Source organism: Mustelus asterias, chromosome 24 (genome assembly GCF_964213995.1).
Source record: "Mustelus asterias chromosome 24, sMusAst1.hap1.1, whole genome shotgun sequence".
In the NCBI taxonomy this organism is placed as follows: domain Eukaryota; kingdom Metazoa; phylum Chordata; class Chondrichthyes; order Carcharhiniformes; family Triakidae; genus Mustelus; species Mustelus asterias.
The window spans coordinates 55,144,657-55,159,479 of record NC_135824.1 but is presented as its reverse complement, the minus strand read 5'-3'; the positions used below and the strand labels follow the sequence as shown (position 1 = coordinate 55,159,479).

The window sequence follows — 14,823 nt, the reverse complement described above, 5'->3', positions numbered from 1 at the left end:
AGCCATGGGATTAGCAGGGTAAATACTTGGGGTTATGGCGATAGGGCCTGGGTGGGATTGCAGACTCGATGGGCCGAATGGCCTCCTTCTGCACTGTAGGGACTCTGTGATTCTAAGGCAACTCACTGCCACCTTCTCGAGGACAATATACGCTGGTCTTACCATTAACGCCCATATCCCCAAGCTGAATTCAAAAGAATATATACTCTAATTTCCTCTGACCACAGTGCTGAGGTTTGGCAGGCAAAAGGGCCTCCAAAACCATGCCCAGATAGCGAGTGCTGGTGGTCTAGTGCAGCGGAAAGAGTTGTCCAGATTGGTCTGATCTTCCCGACACTCGAAGCTCTCCAATCCTTGGCTCTGCTCGTGAAAACACAGCCATGTTGTGCAAACTACACACTCCCGAGGAAGTTAGATTTTAGTCCCACAGCATCGTGGTACACGAGCGCTTGAGGAAACCCAAGATACGGAGCGAGCCACTTACCACATGATCCACGAGACCAGGACCATGGTGGCCTCGTTGAAGGAGCTGAAGAATCGGATCAGGTTCTCCCCCTCTGGCCCAAGCTTCCGCAGAGCGATTCCAAAGACAATAGCAAAGACAACCAGCCCCAGGATGTTCATACCGTCCACGTTGCTTCCCACGGGCATCTGGAGAAAAACAGAGACCACGAAAAGACAGAAAAAGGTTAGAATTTACAGCCAGTGAAGTGTCACCGCTGCTGAAATGTCGGAAACGCAGCAGCCAATTTGTGCAGAGCAAGCTCCTACAAACACCAACTGTTACAGATGCACCATAGAAAGCATCCTTTCTGGTTGTATCACAGCTTGGTATGGGCTCCTGCTCCGCCCAAGACTGCAAGGAACTACAAAGGGTTGTGAGTGTAGCCCAATCCATCACGCAAACCAGCCTCCCATCCATTGACTCTGTCTACACTTCCCGTTGCCTCGGCAAAGCAGCCAGCATAATTAAGGATCCCACGCACCCCGGACATTCTCTCTTCCACCTTCTTCCGTCGGGTAAAAGATACAAAAGTCTGAGGTCACGTACCAACCGACTCAAGAACAGCTTCTTCCCTGCTGCTGTCAGACTTTTGAATGGACCCACCTTGCATTCAGCTGATCTTTCTCTCCACCCTAGCTATGACTGTAACACTACATTCTGCACTCTCTCCTTTCCTTCTCTATGAACGGTATGCTTTGTCTGTATAGCGCGCAAGAAACAATACTTTTCACTGTATACTGATACATTAAATGTATTAAAAGTCCAAAGATGTGCGGGTTAGGTTGATTGGCCATGCTAAAAATTGCCCCTTAGTGTCCTGAGATGCGTAGGTTAGAGGCATTAGTGGGTAAATATGTAGGGATTTGGGGGTAGGGCCTGGGTGGGATTGTGGTCGGTGCAGACTCGATGGGCCGAATGGCCTCTTTCTGTACTGTAGGGTTTCTATGATTCTATGATTAAATAATAATACTAACAATAAATCAAATCCAAAAAAAAAATCAAACCCATACAAGTGTATGGACTCTGTGTTATTTGCCCTGTCTTTTGCACTCACTTTTAATTCTTGTTCAATGCTCTCGCTGACGTTTCCAAACTGGTCAGTGATGTTCTTTGTGATTTTGATGATCTTGTAACTTGTAGCGTACTGGAGAAAAAATATCATACATTCATGAGTCTTCGAAAGAAAATGCCTCAGCAACACAATAACCTTCATCAAACATCAACTCCTTCTTCAGGAAAACAAAATCGTTCTATCCAATGATGTGGTGGATTTATTCAGTGTAGACGGAGTGAGGAAATGGCATTTCTCCAAACTCTCAAAGTCCATCCCTCTCATTCACGAAGTTGTCTATCAAAGCCGAAGCTTTTCCCCTTGGTGGAGGGATCAATGACGAGGCGACAGATTTGAAGGTCAAGGTGCAGGAGGCTTGGAGGGGATGTGGGGAAGAACCTTTTCGCCCAGAGGGTGGTGGGAGTCTGGAACTCGCTGCCTGAAAAGGGTGGTGGAGGCAGAGACCCTCGTAACATTTAAAAAGTGTTTAGATCTGCACTGGTGATGCCAAGGCACACAAGGCTCTCGCCAAGTGCTGGGAAATGGTATTAGTACTCACAAACCCTCCTATCAAAGTCCATTGCTCATTCACAAACCCTCCTATAAATCCCAGCTATCATTCATAAACTCTCCTATCAAAGCCCATCTTTCATTCATAAATCCTCCTATCAAAGTCCATATCACATTCATAAACCCTTTTATCAAATCCCATCTCTCATTCACGAACCCTCCTATCAAAGTCCATCTATCCTATTGAAATGTTCCTCTGGTGCTCTAACTCTCTCACCCCAATTTGAAACTTAAACATTCTGAAGCAGGGTAGACAGAGGTTGTTTCCCCTGGCTGGGGAATCTAGAGCCCGGAGCCTTGTGGAAGAGTTGAGGGGGGGGGGGGGGGCTTATTTCTTTTGCCCATCTCTGAAGTTCCTTAACAGTCCTATTTTTCCCCATTCCCAGGCTGTGGACATAACTGGCAAGGGCAACCTTTATTTTTCTTTTTATTCATTTATGGGACGTGGGCGTCGCTGGCTGGACCAGCATTTATTGCCCATCTCTAATTACCCCTTGAACGGAGTGTCTCACTCGGCCATTTCAGAGGACAGTTAAGAGTCAACCGCATGGCTGTGGCTCTGGAGTCACATGTAGGCCAGACCAGGTAAGGACGGCAGATTTCCTTCCCTAAAGGGAACCAGATGGGGTTTTCCGACAATGGTTTCACTGTCATCGGTAGACTTTTAATTCTAGATTCTTATTGAATTCTAATGACTCTATGATCCTATGAATTCAAATTTCATCATCTGCTATGGTGGGATTCGAACACAGGTCCCCAGAGCATTACCCTGGGTCAGTAGTCCAGAGACAATATCACTACACCACCGCAACACATTGCTTATCGTTGATTGCTATGTGAAGGGTCTTCTTCTTGAATCGCCGTGAGGTAGCGAGCTTGATAGAACTAAATATCTTGGTGACCCATTTCAGTGAGAAATTCCCCAGGAGGCCTGGTGGCACAGTAGACAGCATCCCTACCTCTGGACCAGAACCTCTGGGTTCAAGTCCAACACCAGCACTTGTTGGCCACAGAAGGAGTGTTTGTAACGTGATTCAACAGGCTGATAATCAACTCAGGGATCCTTCCTGCACTATTTGGATAGCACAGTGGTTAGCACTGCCGCCTCACAGCGCCAGGGACCCGGGTTCGATTCCCGGCTTGGGTCACTGTCTGTGTGGAGTCTGCACGTTCTCCCCGTGTCTGAGTGGGTTTCCTCTGGGTGCTCTGTGGGTTTCCTCCTATAATCCGAAAGATGTGCTGGTTAGGGTGCATCGACCCGAACAGGTGCCAGAGTGTGGCGACTAGGGGAATTTCACAGTAACTTCATTGCAGTGTTAATGTAAGCATTATGACTAATAAATAAACGTTACTTTTAACTTTAATTTATTTATTTCTCAAATGGAAAAGCAAAGATGCACTAAAAAAAAGAAAATAGGGGAGTTGGGTGTAAACTGCAGTGACGTGGGATTGGAGTCACTTATAGTTTAAGTTTATTTATTAGTGTCGCAAGTAAGGCATACATTAACACTGCAATGAAGTCACTGTGAAAATCCCTTAGTCGCCACACTCCGGCGCCTGTTCGGGTACACTGAGGGAGAACTTAGCACGGCCAATCCACCTAACCGGCACGTCTTTCGGACTGTGGGAGGAAACCGGAGCACCCGGAGGAAACCCACGCAGACACGGGGAGAACGTGCAGACTTCACACAGACAGTGACCCAAGCCCGGGAATCGAACCCGGGTCCCTGGCGCTGTGAGGCAGCAGCGCTAACCGCTGCTTTCCTTCCCTAAAGGACATGAGAGGCCTAGATTGATTTTTTTAATGACAATCCTACAGTTTCATGGTCATTTTTCACACTAGTTGTTCTTGAAAACACATTCGTCAAATTCTGCAATTAGATTCCCATAGTGCCACAAGTCCAATAACGTAACCAGCTCCGCTTCAGCTAAAACGCTTCGCCCTCTGTCTGAACTAACATTTCAAGACAATTTGGGTGCTATCAAGAGCATTTCACATAATCCGTCACCAAATAGTAAAACTCACCGACTCAAAGGCAGCCGAGACAAGGTTGGATGGAAAGATGTTTCTGAAAAATAAATAAAACAGCGTAAATAATCCAAACCACCAAAAGTTACGTACCACTCGGCCTAACAGTTACAGTCACCACTCTCACCTCAATACGCAAAAGAGTGTGGATTCAAGCAGCACGCCTGTACCAATCACACGGTGGCACAGTGGTGACCACTGCTGCCTCACAGCGCCAGGGACCCGGGTTCAATTCCAGCCTCGAGTCACTGTCTGTGTGGAGTCTGCACGTTCTCCCCGTATCTGCGTGGGTTTTCTCCGGGTGCTCCGGTTTCCTCCCACAATCCAAATGTGTGTGGGTTAGGTTGATTGGACGTACTAAATTGACCCTAATGTCAGGGGGATTAGCAGATAAAAATGAGGGTTACGGGAATAGGGCCTGGGTGGGATTGTGGTCGGTGCAGGCTTGATGGGCCGAATGGCCTCCTTCTGTACTGTAGATTCTCAGTTTTAAAAAAAAAGTGTCACTTGCCACTGAGGGAGTGCTGCACTGTCAGAGGTACCACTTTACAGGAGGTGGTGCTGAGCCAAGGCACCATCTTGGGTTCAATTCAGACAATCCCTACAGTGCAGAAGGAGGCCATTCAGCCCATCGAGTCTGCACTGACTCTCCGACATGGTAGCACAGTGGTTAGCACTGCTGCTTCACAGCTCCAGGGACCTGGGTTCGATTCCCGGCTTGGGTCACTGTCTGTGTGGAGTTTGCACATTCTCCTCGTGTCTGCGTGGGTTTCCTCCGGGTGCTCCGGTTTCCTCCCACAGTCCAAAGATGTGCGGGTTAGGTTGATTGGCCATGCTAAAAAAATTGCTCTTAGTGTCCTGAGATGCGTAGGTTAGAGGGATTAGTGGGTAAAATATGTAGGGATATGGGGGTAGGGCCTGGGTGGGATTGTGGTCGGTGCAGACTCGATGGGCCGAAGGGCCTCTTTCTGTAGTGTAGGGTTTCTATGATTCTATGACAACATAACCCACCCAAGTCTTATCCCCATTACCCCATGCATTTACCCTGCTAATCCCCCTGCAGGGTTCCGGGGAAATGGGACTGACTGGATTGTTCTATAGAGAGAGTTGGCTTGAATTCTGTGGGCCCAATTGCCTCCTGTACCTTTTTGACTGGCCAGTCTCATCTTAAATACAAAACAGAAACTTTGTGGCTTAAAAGTTTATTTATTAGTGTCACAACTAGGCTTAAATTTACACTGCAATGAAGTTACTGTGAAAATCCCCTAGTTGCCACACTCCGGCGCCTGTTCGGGTAACACCGAGGGAGAATTTAGCACAGCCAATGTGCCTAACCAGCACGTCTTTTGGACTGTGGGAGGAAACCCATGTAGACACGGGGAGAACGTGCAGACTCCGCACAGCGACCTGAGCCGGGATTCGAACCTGGGTCCCTGGCACTGTGAGGCAGCAATGCTAACCACTGTGCCGCCCACATTAATGAACCAGATGTGTTTTTAAACTACAATTGACAATGGTTTCATGGTCACCATTAGACTTTTAATTCGATATATTTATTGAATTCAAATTCCTGGTGGGATTTGAACCCGGATTCCCGGAACATTAGCTGTGCCACCACGCCGCCCATGAACAGATCATGAGATTCCCGGGATGTCAGGTCTTGATGGATGATAGAGGAGTCTTGAGTTTATTTGCAGATTAAAACATTACAAACATACACCTCCAAACCCAATGTAACTTGGGTGTCCCCTTTTGTGCAAGTCTTCCTTCATGCTACAGTATGCCAATAAAATAGACTCGTTAACAATTAATTAAACTAACACCCGCTTTAAGGTGCACTGTAATGAAAGATAAAACTTTAAAGGAAACACATAATTAAACGATGTGGATATGCTGGCGTTGGACTGGGGTGGGCACAGCAAGAGGTCTCACAACACCAGGTTAAAGTCCAACAGATTTATTTGGAATCACGAGCTTTCGGAACAGGCTGCTCCTTCCTCAGGGAGGAACAGCACTCCGAAAGCTGGTGATTCCAAATAAACCTGTCGGACTTTAACCTGGTGTTGTGAGACTTCTTAATATAATTAAATGTAAATGTTCCCTGGGGCTGATGAAGCACTCCAGCGGATCAGTGCCACCGTGACGCCATGTGTCCTGATGAGTGCAAGACGAAAAACTTTGGCAACCTGTCTCCATTTACTACAATATTCAACTTCTTCTGTTACAACGCAGCTACAATTTCTCCTCTTCGAACATCCTTCCAGGCATCATTTTTGGGTCGGTGGGAGGGGGTTAGGGAGGGGTAAGTTAAAGTGGGAAGGAGACATCCCAAACTCCCACTCCCAACAGGCAGCCCATTGGTGAGGTATCAGCAGAGGAAAGTGGCAGGTGTAATGGCACAATAGTCTATCTTTACCCAGACATGGTCCAACAGAACTGCACCCAGGCAGAGACCAAAACTGGGACGATGGGTGAAAGTGAATCAACAACAACTTGGATTTGCATAGCACCTTTCACACACTGAAATATCCAAATGCACCACACAGGAGTTTTGTTATAAAACAAAATTTGACACCGAACCAGACAGATGTTATAACAGTTTGGTCAAAGAGGTAGGCTTTAAGGGAAATCTTAAGGCGGCACGGTAGCACAGTGGGTTAGCACTGCTACCTCACAGCGCCAGGGATCCGGGTTCGATTCCCGGTTTGGGTCACTGTCTGTGTGGAGTTTGCACATTCTCCCCGTGTCTGCGTGGGTTTTCTCCGGGTGCTCTGGTTTCCTCCCACAGTCTGAAAGACGTGCTGGTTAGGGTGCATTGACCCGAACAGGCGCCGGAGTGTGGCGACTGGGGGAATTTCACAGTAACTTCATTGCAGTGTTAATATAAGCCTTACTTGTAACTAATAAATAAACTTTTTACTTTTTAGAAAGAGAGGTACAGCGATTTAGGGAGGAAATTCCAGAGCTGCTGAGTGGCACTGCTGCTTCACAGCTCCAGGGACACGGGTTCGATTCCCGGTTTGGGTCACTGTCTGTGTGGAGTTTGCACATTCTCCCCGTGTCTGCGTGGGTTTCTTCCGGGTGTCCCGGTTTCCTCCCACAGTCCAAGGACATGCAGGTTAAGTGAATTGGTCATGCTAAATTGCCCCTTAGTGTCAGGGGATGTGTAGGTTAGAGGGATAAGCGGCGTAATGTGTGGGGTTGTGGGGATAGGGCCTGGGGTGGGATTGTGGTTGGTGCAGACACGATGGGCTGAATGGCCTCCTTCTGCGCTGTAGGGTTTCTATGATTCTATGAAATACATGGGGGTTACAGGGATAGGGCCTGGGTGGGATTGTGGTCGGTGCAGACTCGATGGGCCGAGTGGCCTCCTTCTGCACTGTAGGGTTTCTATGATTCTTAGGGCCCAGGCAGCTGAAGGCACGGCTGCCATTGGCGGAACGATTAGAACTGGAAACACACAAAAGAGTCGGATTTGATGAACACAGAGGTCGAGGTGGGTTGCCATGGAGGAGGTTACAGAGACAGGACAGGGACTGCAGTGGCTCAGGAGGGCAGCTCACCATCATCTCCCCAAAGGCCACTGGGCAAGGGCAACAAATTCTGGGCCTAGCCTGCGACACCCGCCTGGCACCGGTAAAAACAAAGACAGAGACTCCAAAGGAGAGATCCAAAAACAAGGATGAGAAATTGGAATTCCAGTTGGTGAAGTGGGAGCCAATTTCATTCAGCAGAGGGGTGATAAGGGAACAGGACTCGCTGCGAGTTACGAGACAAGCAGAGTTCTGGAAAAGTTTGTGAAACTGCGGCAGAAAAATGTATTCGCTGCGTTTCAGATTAATGTCGAGTGGGCGGCTGGAATGTTGCGAAGAGATGTTTTCTCAAGCCGCCATTGACAAACATCTCTTCACCTGACACTCATTAGCATTTCCAACTCCATCGTCAGCAATCTCAGGCACCGCACAAAGGCCAAGGAGAGCGAGAGAGAGGAGGAGGAGGCAGAATGAGAACAAAGCCAAATGGTTCAGAGAAAGCAGTCAAGGAGCCAGAGCCAGTTTCCAGATAAACTAAGTTCAAGAGTGCATGGGTTTGAGTGGGGAGGGAAGAGAGAGGGGCAAAGCAAAGCAGGGATTGGAGGGGTGAAAGAGGGGATGTGGAACCAAAATGGAATGAAGAAAGAGGGCGCCAGCGAGTCAAAGGGGACGCGGGCCCCGGCTGGCCGAAAGGGGGGAGGGTGCGCGCGCCCCAGTTAGCCGAAAGTGGGGGGGGGAGGAGGGGGCGCGCCAGCCAGCCAAAAGATTTGGGTGTAATAGTGACATTAGGAGAGACACTCGGATGTATCCCGGCGTAGGGTGCAGAGTTTCATTTCCCAGTCCCACCTCTGTCGCTGAGGGCTGGGAAGTTCTCTTCAGCAACAGTTAAAATGTTCTAGTCCAGAGTGGGGACATGGGAATTGTTAAAGGCAATGATGCACCCACGGTGTGGCATACCTGACCATATACAACAGCGCGTATTCACTTCCTTCATAAAGTGCTGACTCATTGCTCAGATTTGTTGTCTCACGAGGAAAGAATGGCATGAGAAGCAGCCCACTCAGTTCCCGGCAAATCTGCAGCGTCATGGCCTCGCCTTGGAACCGGATCTTTAGAGCGAGGTGCTGAGCTACCGGGAGAGCTGCCAAGAGGGCAGTGGAACCGTGCCAAGTTTCTTGCATTGTAAAACATCGCGAGGAACAGATTGGCAAGGGTTGTACAGTCTTTGTCACATGTGCTGCCCCACTTAATCATTCAGACTGTGGGAGGAAACCGGGTCACCCGGAGGAAACCCCACGCAGACACGGGGAGAATGTGCAGACTCCGCACGGACAGTGACCCGAGGCTGGAATCGAACCCGGGTCCCTGGCGTTGTGAGGCAGCAGCGCTAACCACTGTTTGCCACCATAAGTAAATATTGTAAAGAGAGTGAGGCAGTGCGGAGTGCCACATACCACACTGGTAGAAATTAAACTAAATTGCACTTTATAAAAATAAAGTTAAAGTTTACATATTCGTCACAAGTAAAGCTCACATTAACACTGCAATGAAGTCACTGTGAAAATCCCCTAGTCGCCACACACTCCTGTTCAGATACACTGAGGGAGAATTTAGCACAGCCAATGCACCCTAAACAGCACGTCCTTCAGACTGTGGGAGGAAACCGGAGCACCCGGAGGAAACCCACGCAGACACGGGGAGAACGTGCAGACTCTGCACAGACAGTGACCCCAAGCTGGGAATCGAACCCGGGTCCCTGGCGCTGTGAGGCAGCAGTGCCAACCACTGTGCCGCCGCGCCGCCCCATCGTAGTTAACTGAAATCCTAAATGCAACACTTGACAAGGTTTCTTCCTTTAAATGACTTGGAATTTGCCCACCTAATCCCAGAGTTCAGTGCTGTGTGAGGCAGCAGTGCTAACCCTATGTAACGTTAAACGTGAATGGTTCGGTAATGCACTGTTGCAAACTGTTATGAATAAAGTACAGAGAACTCAAAAAAAGGATTTTATTCCCAATATCACTTGTCTCCAATCACCCTGCCCACAGAGTATTTCCTTCCTGAGTGAGAAAAGGTTTGAATTTTTTTTTCTTGAGTGGTTGCAACATGGAAGTTGTCACCACGTGGAGCGTCTGAGGCAAATTGCAGAGTAAAGTATACTTATTAGTCACAAGTCGGCTTACATTAACACTGCAATGAAGTTACTGTGCAAATCCTCTAGTCGCCACACTCCTGTTCGGGTACACCGGGGGAGAATTTAGCACGGCCAATGCAGCCCTAACCAGCACGTCTTTCGGACTGTGGGAGGAAACCGGAGCACCCGGAGGAAACCCACGCAGACACGGGGAGAATGTACAGACTCCGCACAGACAGTGACCCAAGCCGGGAATCGAACCCTGGCGCTGTGAGGCAGCAGTGCCGACCCACTGTGCCACCGCGCCGCCCCATAGATGCAATACAGGAGAAGTTAGGTAAATACACTATGCTTAACAATTAGAAGGGTGTGTTGAAATGAAGGAGGACTGGAAGGGGGCGGGTGTGGAGAACAGACCTTGTATCAGTTGGACTCCACGGCCCCATTCTGTGATGGAAATGCTGCGTAGACTGAAAATGCTTAGATTCAATTTGTAATATCTTTTATTTTTAATTCCTTGAAGCGTTGGCAATCCTAACCCGATGCCCACCGTTCCTCGTTGTCTGTGGGCACAACACACGGTCCGCTGCATCAATAGTGAAACACCTGTAGCTTCTGTTTATAGCCTAAACAATTTTTTAAACAGTCAGACGCCATCCTTTTCTTTGCACTAGCATTTATTTATTGACCCTCTCACTCTCCAGTTTCTCTTCCTTTTACCTTTCCTGGCACTGCCGATGCCAGCTGCGACATTATCATAACGTGGGTGACATGGCGGTTAGCACAGCTGCCTCACAGCGCCAGGGACCCGGGTTCGATTCCCGGCTTGGGTCACTGTCTGTGCGGAGTCTGCACGTTCTCCCCGTGTCTGCGTGTGTTTCCTCCGGGTGCTCCAGTTTCCTCCCACAGTCCAAAGATGTGCGGGTTAGGTCGATTGACCATACTAAATTGACCCTAGTGTCAGGGGGATTAGCTAGGGTAAATATGTGGGGTTGTGGGAATAGGGCCTGGGTGGGGTTGTGGTCGGTGCAGACTCGATGGGTTGAATGGCCTCCTCCTGCACTGTAGGGTTTCTATGATCTTTGGAGTGTGGGAGGAAACCGGAACACCCGGGGGGGAAACACACACAAACACGGGGAGAATGCGGCGACACGGTGGCACAGTGGGTTAGCACTGCTGCCTCTCAGCGCCAGGGACCCGGGTTCGATTCCCGGCTTGGGTCACTGCCTGTGCGGAGTCTGCACGTTCTCCCCGTGTCTGCATGGGTTTCACCCGGGTGCTCTGGGTTCCTCCCACAGTCCAAAAATGTGCAGGTTAGGTGGATTGGCCATGCTAAATTGTGCCTTAGTGTCAGGGGGGACTAGCTAGGGTAAGTACATGGGGGTAGGGCCCGAGTGGGATTGTGGTCGGTGCAGACTCGATGGGCCGAATGGCCTCCTTCTGCACTGTAGGGATTCTATGAACGTGCAGACTCTACACAGAACAGTGACCCGAGGTCAGAATTGAACCCGGGTCCCTGGCGCTGTGAGGCAGCTGTGCTAACCACCGTGCATTCTCAGTCCTTCTGTCAACGGGAACAGTTTTTCCCTTTCAGCCGTGTCCAGACCCCTCGTGGTTTTGAACACCTCCATCGGACGCCTTCTCCAATCTACACATGTAGCTGAAGTCGCTCACCCCCAAATCCATTCCTTGAAACCTTTTCCTCTCGGAAACCTTCACAGTGTTCTGAAGGTTAGCGACACCCACTTCCATCCCCACAATCCCAGTCTGCAACCTTTTGGAAATCACAAGCTTCACACCTTCCTTGTGTGATTCACCCTCGCTTACACTTTTTCCCTTCAGAATACAACAGCTGGTGTAAAAGGCCCTTTTAACCAGTGGTGTCGTCATTGGCAACCGCCTTTAGTTTGGCTTCCCAATTTTAAATAGAAGCCTCAAAATAAATCCTCCTCGTTGTTCCTCAAATCCACCCCAATATCCCCTTGGAAGACACCTGAACGAGGCCTAAGTAATGGGTTAGAAGTTCTCAATTGCCAGGTTTCCTGTACTTAGGTGGTTAGCACTGTTGCCTCACTAATAGAAGTTTAGAAAATTATGAGGGGTATTGATAGGGTGAACAGTTGGAAGCTTTGTTCCCAGGGCAGAAATGACAATTACAAGGGGGCACAAGGTCAAGATAAGGGGGGAAAAGGTTCAGTGGAGATGTGCAGGGGAAGTTTTTTTCCACAGAGGGTGGTGGGGGCCTGGAATGCATTGCCAAGTGAGATGGTTGAGGCAGTTACATTAGCGACATTTAAGACTTATCTAGATAGACACAAAGAACAAAGAACAGTACAGCACAGGAAACAGGCCCTTCGGCCCTCCAAGCCTGTGCCGCTCCTTGGTCCAACTAGACCAATCGTTTGTATCCCTCCATTCCCAGGCTGCTCATGTGACTATCCAGGTATGTCTTAAACGATGTCAGCGTGCCTGCCTCCACCACCCTACTTGGCAGCGCATTCCAGGCCCCCACCACCCTCTGTGTAAAAAACGTCCCTCTGATATCCGAGTTATACTTCGCCCCTCTCAGCTTGAGCCCGTGACCCCTCGTGATCGTCACCTCCGACCTGGGAAAAAGCTTCCCACTGTTCACCCTATCTATACCCTTCATAATCTTGTACACCTCTATTAGATCTCCCCTCATTCTCCGTCTTTCCAAGGAGAACAACCCCAGTCTACCCAATCTCTCCTCATAGCTAAGACCCTCCATACCAGGCAACATCCTGGTAAACCTTCTCTGCACTCTCTCTAACGCCTCCACGTCCTTCTGGTAGTGCGGCGACCAGAACTGGACGCAGTACTCCAAATGTGGCCTAACCAGCGTTCTATACAGCTGCATCATCAGACTCCAGCTTTTATACTCTATACCCCGTCCTATAAAGGCAAGCATACCATATGCCTCCTTCACCACCTTCTCCACCTGTGTTGCCACCTTCAAGGATTTGTGGACTTGCACACCTAGGTCCCTCTGTGTTTCTATACTCCTGATGACTCTGCCATTTATTGTATAACTCCTCCCTACATTATTTCTTCCAAAATGCATCACTTCGCATTTATCCGGATTAAACTCCATCTGCCACCTCTCCGCCCAATTTTCCAGCCTATCTATATCCTGCTGTATTGCCCGACAATGCTCTTCGCTATCCGCAAGTCCAGCCATCTTCGTGTCATCCGCAAACTTGCTGATTACACCAGTTACACCTTCTTCCAAATCATTTATATATATCACAAATAGCACATGAACAGACGGGAAATAGAGGGATATAAATGGCTGATCTAGATAGGACAGCATGATCAGCGCAGGCTTGGAGAGCCGAAGGGCCTGTTCCTGTGCTGTGCTGTTCTTTGTTCTTCCCACAGCGCCAGGGACCCAGGTTCAATTCCGGCCTTGGGTGACTGTGTTTGCATGGTCTCCCCGTGTCTACGTGGGTTTCCTCCGGGTGCTCTGGTTTCCAACAGTCCAAAGATATGCACGTTAGGTGGATTGGCCATGCTAAATTGCCCCTTAGGTGTCCAAAGATGTGCGGGTATGGGCTCCTGCTCTGCCCAGAACCACAAGAAACTACAAATGGTCGTGAATGTAGCCCAATCCATCACGCAAACCAGCCTCCCATCCATTGACTGTCTACACTTCCCGCTGCCTCAGCAAAGCAGCCAGCATAATCAAGGACCCCACGCACCCCGGACATTCTCTCTTCCACCTTCTTCCGTCGGGAAAAAGATACAAAAGTCTGAGGTCACGTACCAACCGACTCAAGAACAGCTTCTTCCCTGCTGCTGTCAGACTTTTGAATGGACCTATCTCGCATTAAGTTAATCTTCCTTTACACCCCAGCTATGACTGTAACACTACATTCTGCACTCTCTCGTTTCCTTCTTTATGAACGGTATGCTTTGTCTGTATAGCGCGCAAGAAACAATACTTTTCACTGTATGTTAATACATGTGACAATAATAAATCAAATCAAAAATCAAAAGGTTAGGTGGATTGGCCATGTTAAACGTGTGGGGTTATGGGGATCGGGCGGTGGGGAGGATCGGGTGCTCTGCGCGCTGTTCCCAGGGACGCAAATCAAGGTAAACATCAACTGCGCTGGAGGACCACAGAGTCGGTGGAAGACATTGGTTGAAACCTCTGTTGGACAGTCAGCGTTGAGCCAGTGGGCCGAATGGCCTACTTATGCACTGTAGGGATTCTATGATTCTGCAGCCCCTCGAAAGCCAACGAGGTGAGGCACCCAAGAAGGTGCGAGCAGTAGTTTTAAAATTAATACAAGTCTTCTGCACCCGCACTTCCCAAATCCACAAACTCTACCACCTCGAAGGACAAGGGCAACAGACACATGATACATTACCACTCTTGCAGTGAGCAACCCAAGTCTAGTTTTGGTCTCTAAGCTCTTGTTTTGAGTACACAACAGCATCTTCCCTGCTGCCGTCATTTAGAATGGACCTACTATATATTAAACTGATCTTTCTCTACACCCTAGCTATGACTGTAACACTACATTCTGCACCCTCTCCTTTCCTTCTCCCCAATGTAATCTATGAACGGTATGCTTTTGTCTGTATGGGGTGCAAGAAACAATACTTTTCACTGTATCCCGATACACGTGACAATAACAAATCAAAAAATAAGTCATTACACTTCACCAAAGGCCTGTCCTCAGAAATACATGTCCATTGTTCCATTTACATCGGCTTTGCACAGGATCAGGACAATGGGCTAAATAAAGGGCGCGGTGGCTAGCACTGCTGCCTCACAGCGCCAGGGACCCGGGTTTGATTCCCGGCTTGGGTCACTGTCTGTGCGGAGTCTGCACGTTCTCCCCGTGTCTGCGTGGGTTTCCTCCGGGTGCTCCGGTTTCCTCCCACAGTCCGAAAGACGTGCTGGTTAGGGTGCATTGGCCCTGCTAAATTCTCCCTCGGTGTACCCGAACAGGAGTGTGGCGACTAGGGGAT

General features: G+C 49.1%; 1 protein-coding gene across 2 annotated transcripts in view; it reads right to left on the bottom strand.

Annotated features, from left to right (window-relative positions):
• The window catches only part of LOC144511417 (neutral amino acid transporter B(0)-like), a 61,183-nt gene that overhangs the window by 31,419 nt on the left and 14,941 nt on the right, over positions 1-14,823 (bottom strand). For both annotated transcript variants that reach the window (XR_013500819.1, XM_078241752.1), the window contains exons 2-4: positions 4,153-4,195; positions 1,560-1,649; positions 485-651 (exon numbers count right to left, since the gene is read on the bottom strand). Coding sequence is in view for 1 of the 2 variants with exons in the window: in XM_078241752.1 (XP_078097878.1) it covers positions 485-651; positions 1,560-1,649; positions 4,153-4,195 (300 nt within the window). In the remaining variant the exon portion in view is untranslated. The remainder of the gene's footprint in view (positions 1-484; positions 652-1,559; positions 1,650-4,152; positions 4,196-14,823) is intronic.